General features: G+C 45.6%; 1 protein-coding gene across 5 annotated transcripts; it reads right to left on the reverse strand.

Annotated features, from left to right (window-relative positions):
- Positions 1–20: 20 nt before the first annotated feature.
- On the reverse strand, positions 21–8,462 carry LOC114252097 (uncharacterized). Of its 5 annotated transcripts, none has more exons than XM_089732158.1 (10): positions 8,005–8,462; positions 7,478–7,722; positions 7,277–7,401; positions 6,515–6,717; positions 5,462–5,564; positions 4,984–5,106; positions 3,745–3,854; positions 2,413–2,622; positions 632–779; positions 21–453 (listed from the first exon to the last, which is right to left on the reverse strand). In XM_089732158.1, the coding sequence occupies exons 1-10, from the start codon at positions 8,242–8,244 to the stop codon at positions 326–328; spliced, it is 1,635 nt and encodes a 544-aa protein (XP_089588284.1). In that variant the 5' UTR covers positions 8,245–8,462; the 3' UTR covers positions 21–325. The 5 variants fall into 5 exon arrangements, with proteins under 5 accessions (XP_089588284.1, XP_089588285.1, XP_089588286.1 ...); XM_089732159.1 differs by having other exon boundaries at positions 5,468–5,564; positions 8,005–8,461; XM_089732160.1 differs by having other exon boundaries at positions 7,553–7,722; positions 8,005–8,460.
- Positions 8,463–8,876: the final 414 nt, after the last annotated feature.

The raw sequence follows: 8,876 nt of genomic DNA on the forward strand, positions 1-8,876 counted from the left end.
TGGTAATAATAATAGACGAATTAAGCTTTTTGTATTTTATTTAGAAACGAATAATGAAAATAAACATTGTTCAGTAGTTAGCGTTGTACAATATGCACGTATTCTAATTAATTTTATAATACGATGTGACTCTTGACATATGCAGGTAATTACCCCGGTATGTATAATTACTGTACGAGGTACAATCACACTTTATATTAATCCCAGCACCTATGTAGTTAAACTTATGAACTGTTAAATAACAAATTTTTATTTTTTTGTACAAAACTTTAAGTCGACATTAAGTTAAGTCGCGCACAGAGCACAAGCCGGGCCCGCGGTCCCGCTACAGGTACATCCCGTTGACGAGGTAGTCCGCGTCGTGCGCCAGCGCGGACTTGCGTCGCAGCCGGCGCCGCGCCGCGCGCGCACGACACGCCAGCATGCCCGCCAGCGCGCCCGTCAGCGATACGCCTGCAACGTGCGCGCCCTCTCATAACTAGCCGCTTTCGACAAGTATTGTCACATCGTCATGCCGCTCGAATAGCTTGGAGAGAACTTCAATTACAACTCGATATCGGGCAAGAGAGACTGCGCCGTGTCTAAGAGATGATGATGAACAAAAAATTGAGATTGCACAAGAGATAGTTACCGAGCACTAGCAGCAGCACGGCGGCGGGGGGATGCTCACTGAGGCCGTCGTGGTCGTCGAGCGGGGGCGGAGGCGTGGGGTGGCGCCGGGCCGACGCCGCGCCGCCGGGCTCCCGCGCGACCGCCTTGTTCGACTCTGCCGTCTGTATCTAATCATACGCAACTGGTTCATTTATGACGCACTAAAAATACATGTACATAATACTCTGAAAGAGTCTACCCATTCTCCAATGAACGCCTTACACCCGTATCTTTAGTCGTTCACCCGAGCGTAACTCGACTCGACTCAACCTCCAACGCGCGTTTTGGTATGCTTATGCCCGTATCTTTAGACGTTTCGTAAAATAGTCCTCCACTCTTAACTCATCCGATGATGCTCGAGCATTCCCTCCAAACTTACTCGAGTTTGGATTTTTTTAGTCGACCATTACAATATTCCTCAACTGTCCTCGAGTGAGGTAATAATGATGAAAATTTGATCAAGCTAGCATCAAACCCATAGAGTTCTGCAGTCTATGGTCATTGTTTAATGTCAAAGTCAAGCTGCCGCTGTCTGTTTGACACTAGATGAACTTGTTTGATGTTTTGGTTGCTGAGTTATTCGTAAATATGTGTGCGTGCGGTAAATCTGAAAGTGTATTATTTATTTTCACCCGTATCTTTAGTCGTTCACACGAGCTTAACTCGACTCGACTCAACCTCCAACGCGCGTTTTGGTATGATTAGTCGTAAAAATAAACTCCACTCAAACGTCCTTGGAAAATTTTCCTAACCGGAGTGAAGTGGGCGAACTGTCAAGTCAAGGTACGTCGCGACGTACCTTGAACTTTCCTCAAGGCTGGTTTTCTATCAATGTCCAAATCGTATGTGGACCGCAAATGGAAATATATGATATTGCTGTGCAATGGAATGGATCTGTGCATGATTCCCGCATATTTTGATCATTTAAGTTTGATAATATTTATTAATAAAGTAAATAGTTCGAGGTTAGACATTTGAAACTCTTTATTTTATTTACCTACATAAGAGACATATTTTGCTTACTACCTGATAAATAAAGTCAATGCGATTATAAGTTTTATTTATATAATAATAAACTGGTGGTTGTGGAAAAGCACTTCAACAACACGATGCAACCAAAATCACACAAAAGCGGCGAATAAAAATACAAAGCCGGATCCGAAATCTAAAATAATAATAGGTTAGAAAATAAATAATACACTTTCAGATTTACCGCACGCACACATATTTACGAATAACTCAGCAACCAAAACATCAAACAAGTTCATCTAGTGTCAAACAGACAGCGGCAGCTTGACTTTGACATTAAACAATGACCATAGACTGCAGAACTCTATGGGTTTGATGCTAGCTTGATCAAATTTTCATCATTATTACCTCACTCGAGGACAGTTGAGGAATATTGTAATGGTCGACTAAAAATACCAAACTCGAGTAAGTTTGGAGGGAATTCTCGAGCATCATCAGATGAGTTAAGAGTGGAGGACAATTTTACGAAACGTCTAAAGATACGGGCATTAGTCTCTTTAAACGACAGCCACGGAAAAAGACGAGCTGATGCTAAGTTTTAAGAGATTTTGTCTGCGTGATGTCCAGGCGGACATCACGCAGACAAAATCTCTTAAAACATATTTCTGGCTTTGTAGTATTAGGTCTTTACTTATGAAGTTGCCGTTAGGATACAGAAATTTAATTAATATTATTCAAAGAGCGAACCGGAGGACATTGTATGACAGTTCAATTAATGCTTGGATCCATTACTATTTCTTTAATAGGTTTCTTCTTAGTATGATTCTCAAGTAGGGGCGGCTTGTTCTCCTCTCTCAGATCGGGTGCAGGGGAGGGTGGCGGGGCGGTGGGGGGTGGTAGCTCCAGGCCCTTCTTAGGTCCGTCGCGGAGAGTTTGTTGCTGACTAGAGTACACTATCGGCACCTCGGGCATCGTCTTCGCAGGCATATACATCTGCATCTCCTGAAAACATTCGTATAGAACATACATTATAATCAATACTAATATTAATATCTTAAAGTTAACATCTTCCAATTGTATAATTTGGCGGAGGCGAGGCCCTTATAAGACGGATGAATCCTTAACACGAATGTGTCAATATCATCTGGATATGGTAAAGAGTGTATTATATTTTAAGGCCTAGGTACGCGCGGCGACCAGTGACTTGCACACCGCCTCTGGGTCGCTTGGAAGGTAATGTTTTGATCCGAACATCTACCTGGCACTTAGTAGTAGCGCGTGACGCGCCTCGCTCGGTAACACAATGCCGGTGGAACTAAGTGATGGCATACTATAATGTTATAAGTCACCGTGTAATCAATAAACGACCGAGCCAACAAACCTACAGAACGTGCCCATATTGCCCAGATTGTGGCGAATTAAGTGCATTATCTATAGTGGCGAACCCACACTAGAAACTCAATCAATTAAAAATAATTAGTTAATCATGTTTTCAGAAAATCTGATTGATTAGGTACTATTGATGTAAAACGTATAACGTATAACCGCACGTAAAACCGATTGCTGGCGTGGTGACGCATACCGAGGCGACGCGTTACTGATATTTTAAATATACACTATAAGTACATAGTGTGCACGGTGTGGCGAAGCGTCGCCATGCGCGAACGTCTGTTTATTAATATTAATATTTTATTTTTCATTACCCCACATGAATTTCCTATCGTAAACTATCTTTTTACGCATCTATGCCTGTACAAAATAATATAAATGTTTCACATCGGCCAGCCTTCCCGCGATGCCAAATTTTTTTTCTAGCTCACGATCCGTCTTTGTGTTAAGTCGTACCCCATAGACATCACGTGAAAGTTGTCACTGAACTTTAGACATGAGTTTCATACTTAAACAGTTGTTCCGTTCTTCAAGTCGGAACACACTACTGCGTCGCGTAAAGAAATAGAGAGATAGGATGGTGGTACCTACCCATGCGGACTCGCAAAGCAGTCACTGGTGAACGTGTATTTGATACATATTTCATTATATCAAAATATCTCGTCACCGGCGACTTGCGAGCACAGCGGGCGGGCTTCAGGTACAAGAAGCAGGCTCAAATAACTGTGTGGTTACCGTGTCTTGTCGCTGCTGCGGGACGGGCCAGGCGCGGCGCAGGTCGGGCTCGGGCCACGCGAGCCGCGGGTATCCTGCCCCCCACCCGCGCTCCTCCATCCCTCCCACACCTGCACACAGTGTAGCGGACTACATATTATAACCCCGCCCTGGGCGCGTGCAGGGCTCAGGGCGCACTCACACATACACACAGTTCGAAGATTGTTTGCGACGCCGCGACACGAAACTCGTAGGCCCTATTCAAATGTGAACGAAAACTAATATTATATTCATTTAAAGTTTTAAGCTATTGCATAGCTTTTATCGCGGGCCTTGAGCGCGGCGACCGGATCATGAACTTCCGTAACGAAAAAAACCTAACACCCTCACTCCGCCTACCATGTAGCTCGCGTTCAACACATTCACACGTTGCGCTTGTGTAGTGTTTGTGAATAAGCGCGGCGTGGCGACGGGACGTCGCACTGCATGCGTATCATGAAAAATCTACCCATCTCTCTCTCGCGCGGTCTAGCTTATGAGGGTGAAGGGGACAGTTAATGTTTTGCTTTTATTAATGTTTAATATAGCGTGGTCTTGTTTTATTATTGTTTTAATATTAAATTATCATTGTCTAATTATAATTGCATAAGTTGATAAAAAACGCTATGCTTTACCGCGGCAGTTCCCGAGTGCCACACGTTTGCTTTTTTTATTTTTTATTCGTTAGTCGTTGTATCTCAAGGTGCTATTCGAGCTACGCGCAGTCTGGTAAATGAGCTCACAAGTGCAACCTTGAGGATTTGCTAACACTAGTCCTAGCAAGTGCAGTGCTCACTGAATCTCAGCGAGTTGTGTCTGTGGTAGCGTGTCGAACTCCTTGTCGCGAGCTTAGTTCCGATCTCCTCCCTGATGACGTTGGCGCCAATTTAGATCGCCTTACATTTTCATTCACATGATTTAGTTAAAGGAACAGAGTGTTTATATTGAGGTTTTTTTGTATTGACAAAAATTAAATGTTGTGTATCTGTGCTACTTTATGAATGACTGTTGTCGACAATAACCATTAATAAAAATATTGGCAAAGTTACAATTACTGTTGAGTGCGAGTGGTATACCACTGGCGCGGCGGCCCAACGACTGGACGAACTGCTCGTTAAGCAAATATTCGACTTCGGTTCGATATTCCACTCCAAGAAACCTTCCTTATAGAGCACAATGTGTGTATTATCTGATTGTGTAAGTGTAGGTGTTTGCGTCTACCGGCTTGCGATCCCCAAGGCCGTCGCTGCCAGGGGGGCTCGAAGGCGGGGAACTGGGCGTCGCCGCTCGGCTCCTGAAGCAACCCGCCCTTGTGACTGAAGATATGAGAGCTCGGACCGGACTCTGCAAATGATCGACTCTAAATGAATTAAATGTTTAGTTAAGCCTAGTGCTGTAGAATTTAATATAGAATCAATGTAGCACGGTGTCATTTACTACATTAACTACAGGAATTTTCATTATTTGAAGTTTTTTTTTATTGCTTTGATGGGTGGACGAGCTCGCAGCCTGATGTTAAGTGGTTACTGGAGCCCATACACATCTACAACGTAAATGCGCCACCCACCTTGAGATAAATTCTAAGGTCTCAGTATAGTTACAACGGCTGCCCCGCTCTTCAAACTGAAACGCATTTACTGCTTCACGGCAGTAACGGTAAATGTATTGAGTAGGTATAACAGTTCAACATATAACTGACCAGTACCCGTGTATCTGTGTGGCGGCTGAGCCTGCGTCAGCCGGTGCGGCCACCGGTCTCCGTCCACGAGACTGTCGCTGCCCACGCTCAGGTCCATGCTGTCCTGGAAGTTTACAGTGGAGCGATTCATAACCAAATTGAAGGAACGATTTCCCTAAATGTTCCGACAAACTCACGACCCGCTTGGCCTTCAACGGAACACATAGACGTCACAGCCTGGATACCCACTTTGCAACTTGATCTCGGAGTCTCTTAATTATACGCTGTAATCCAACTGTACAACGGAGGCAGCGTACGATCCAGCTGCTCTTATGATACAGAGGTCGTCGTGGGCCCGGCGGTGCGACTGCCCCTTGACCTCCTCTCAAACAGGTGTAAATAGGTACCTAATACTTTATTACATGTGTGGCGGTAGCTATCATAGAACAAAATATTTGACAAATGTCTGAATCTCGCTTACGACATTTTCAAGATAAGCTTACATACATTGTTTATAAAATTTCCGAACAATTAGTTATTAAGAACATTCCGGACCGTCAGTCTACCGAGCAATATCAGCCGCTCGGTAGAAGACCTTCCCTTTTCTCGTTATTATCAAACGTTTATAACGTAATAATTATTTATATTTCTTTTTAAGCTAGTTTGTGCACGATACTTTTGCCGATGTAAATGTGGTCGCAATTAGGGGTTGTCAGCACGTTCGGTGAAGCTAGCTTAACGTCTCGAGGTTACTACCAAAAAGTAGGCAAAATAACGGGAGTTGTTAGCTGTTGTATAGTTAGATGCAAGGTGCGTGAAAGGTAAAGTCAAACAAAGTTAACGAGTACTAGCGCACCAAACAAGGACGGTTGCAGGACGTACGCGTTTTCAAAGCTATTCCTCTAGATCTCGTACCTACTACAGTGAAATAAGTCTCTACTTAACTCATATTATTATACACAAATGACTGTCACGTGAGGAAATGACGTTAAAATAAAAACCAATAAATAAAATTGAATCGTAATTTAAGACAATGGATAAATATCACCCAGTAGACTCTGGGTTATGTCATACTTGCATCGGTGGTGCGTGCCGCGTGGTGGTCGGCACGGTGGTGATGGGGAGGGCGGAGGGGGCGGTTGGGGGGGATGGACACGACAGCTGGGGCGGCTCGTCGCTGCCGTCGGCGCACTGCGGCACGCCGTCGCACGCGTTGTACACCGCGACGCACTCCCCGCCGCGACGACACTCGAACTGGTTCCAGCGGCATCGACCCGCTGCAAAGGATAGCTTATGGCTTAATTAGATTCGTTTGTGAGCTCTGTGAGCTCGGTCCTGACAGGACAAGGAATAACATCGTGCAATAAAAATCAAACCCGCAAAATTATAATTTGCGTAATTACTGGTGGTAGGACCTCTTGTGAGTCCGCATGGGTAGGTACCACTGCCCCGCTTATTTCTGCCATGAAGCAGTAATGCGTTTCGGTTTGAAGGATGGGGCAGCCGTTGTGACTATACTGAGACCTTAGAACTATATCTCAGGGTGTGTGGCGCATTTACGTTGTGGATGTCTATGGGCTCCAGTAACCACTTAACACCGGGTGGGCTGTGAGCTCGTCCACACATCTAAGCAATAAAAAAAAAAATGTAAAGGAGGCGCGTCTCCTGGTCACTTCCATTCAATAAATAATGAGTTGATTATTTCTGAGATCTTTAATAACTTCAGACCATTAAACTACGACCTTAGCGGCTCAGTTCCTGGCACAGAGTACTGAAACGTCTGATATGTGTAGGTAACAGAATACTATTACTTCTAGCGAGGGTGTAGGTACTCACGCGTGGGGGCCGGAGACTGGAGAGGTAAGTTCGTGCGGGGCGGGGGCGGGGGCGGCGGCGCGGGCGTCGTGCTGGTGCTCGCGGCGGTGCCCGACCCGCTCCTGTAGCGCGTTCCCAACATGTGACTATTACCATTAGACTTATTAGATTAATTAATATCAATGTGACTGTGAAGATACACCGAAACGATTCCTATCTCACCTCCTCTGTATCTTCAAAGTACACCGTAAGGCGATGGCACAGGTGATGATTATTCCGTGTAGCTCTGAGTGATACCTGAGGTTGGCGAGTTCCCGCTCGTGGTGGGCGCGTTGCTCCTGGTCCTGCAGCTCGGCCAGGCGGCGACTCAGCGCCAGCACTCCGCTACTGAAGTTACTGTGAGCCGTGAACTTGCAGCGGAAGTCTTCGGGCGGTCCACACTTGAACAAGTAGCAGCTGCCGGGACCCTGGACCCACACCAGTGCGTGTTACTAAGTGTTACAGAATTTGGCAAGTCTGTCTCTGGGATGATATACAATATAATTTAAAATGTAGGATTTTTTACGTTTAAATTTTAAAACTGGAACCACAAGCGACGCGCGATAACGCGGTGTCCCTGGACCTGTGGCCCGCGCGCACACGTCGCCACTCTGGACGCACGAGCCGACTCTCTCGTTAGGGCAGCGAGCGGAGGTTGCAAGCTGCGTACGTTGTTTAGATAACAGGCCCCGCATCACACCCGTCCATACCTTTTCCTCATAGACGAAGACGTCGCAGGCTTCAGTTTCACAGCAGAGTCGCAGGCATTCCGCTCTCGTGCCCACGTCGAGCTCGGAGAGGTAGCGGGCGCCCATCTCGCGGGACTCCTCGGTGCGGATGATCTTGTCTCGCTGCACGTCGAAGCGCGCCACGCAGGCGGCCGGGTCCAGCTCGCGCGCGCTCGCCAGCGCCGCCACTCCCAGCCACCACACCCACGCGCGACTCTCCATGTTCTCACTGTAAGCTCACGAACGCGATTCTCGTCGACGGACAGGCTCCTCCGCCGGTCACTTCGTCCATAGAGCCCGAGTGTCAGCCGGTGCTAGAACTAATTAATTTATGCAGAATAAGTACGTGTGATGGCGGCGCTATCTGTTCCCAGCCCCGCTCGATAGCGTCGCGGCTGCGCACTCTGATCGACTCTCCCCGCCCCCGAAATGATTGATCCCTTGACTTTGAGTGCGGGTAGGGCTGAGGTCGATTAATCGAAGAATCGAAGTTTTAACCGAAAATTGTATATGTACATAATAATATGTGGTGTGTGGTGTTTTTGTGGTAAATTGTATATGTATGTAGTATATTTAATTGAGAATGGGACATTAAATCAATTGGCTTATAATTAGTGATTAATTAAATATACATGTAAAAACATGTGAAACATTGTTCACTTAATTAATCACGAACTCGATACACGGCTTCAGTTTGTTTAATGTCAATTATGTTCTTTAGTTAGTCTATGGGCTAGTAATAGGTACGTTCGTTGAAATTACATAAGTATTGCTTCTTTTTGAATCTCTCTTGTGTGACACAAGTTTTTCACTGGTATTTCATTTTATATCAATAAATAAAAGCTCGTTCAAAT

Source organism: Bombyx mandarina, chromosome 12 (assembly GCF_030267445.1).
Source record: "Bombyx mandarina strain Sakado chromosome 12, ASM3026744v2".
NCBI classification, from domain to species: Eukaryota; Metazoa; Arthropoda; class Insecta; order Lepidoptera; family Bombycidae; genus Bombyx; species Bombyx mandarina.

Excerpts from the sequence above, each read along its gene's own strand:
- LOC114252097 (XM_089732158.1), bottom strand. The coding sequence starts at position 8,244 with ATGGAGAGTCGCGCGTGGGTGTGGTGGCTGGGAGTGGCGGCGCTGGCG. Across the intron at positions 5,565-6,514 it reads GGCACGCACCACCGATGCAA|GACAGCATGGACCTGAGCGT; the intron begins GTATGACATAAC and ends GTAAACTTCCAG. Across the intron at positions 454-631 it reads CGTGCTGCTGCTAGTGCTCG|GCGTATCGCTGACGGGCGCG; the intron begins GTAACTATCTCT and ends CGCACGTTGCAG.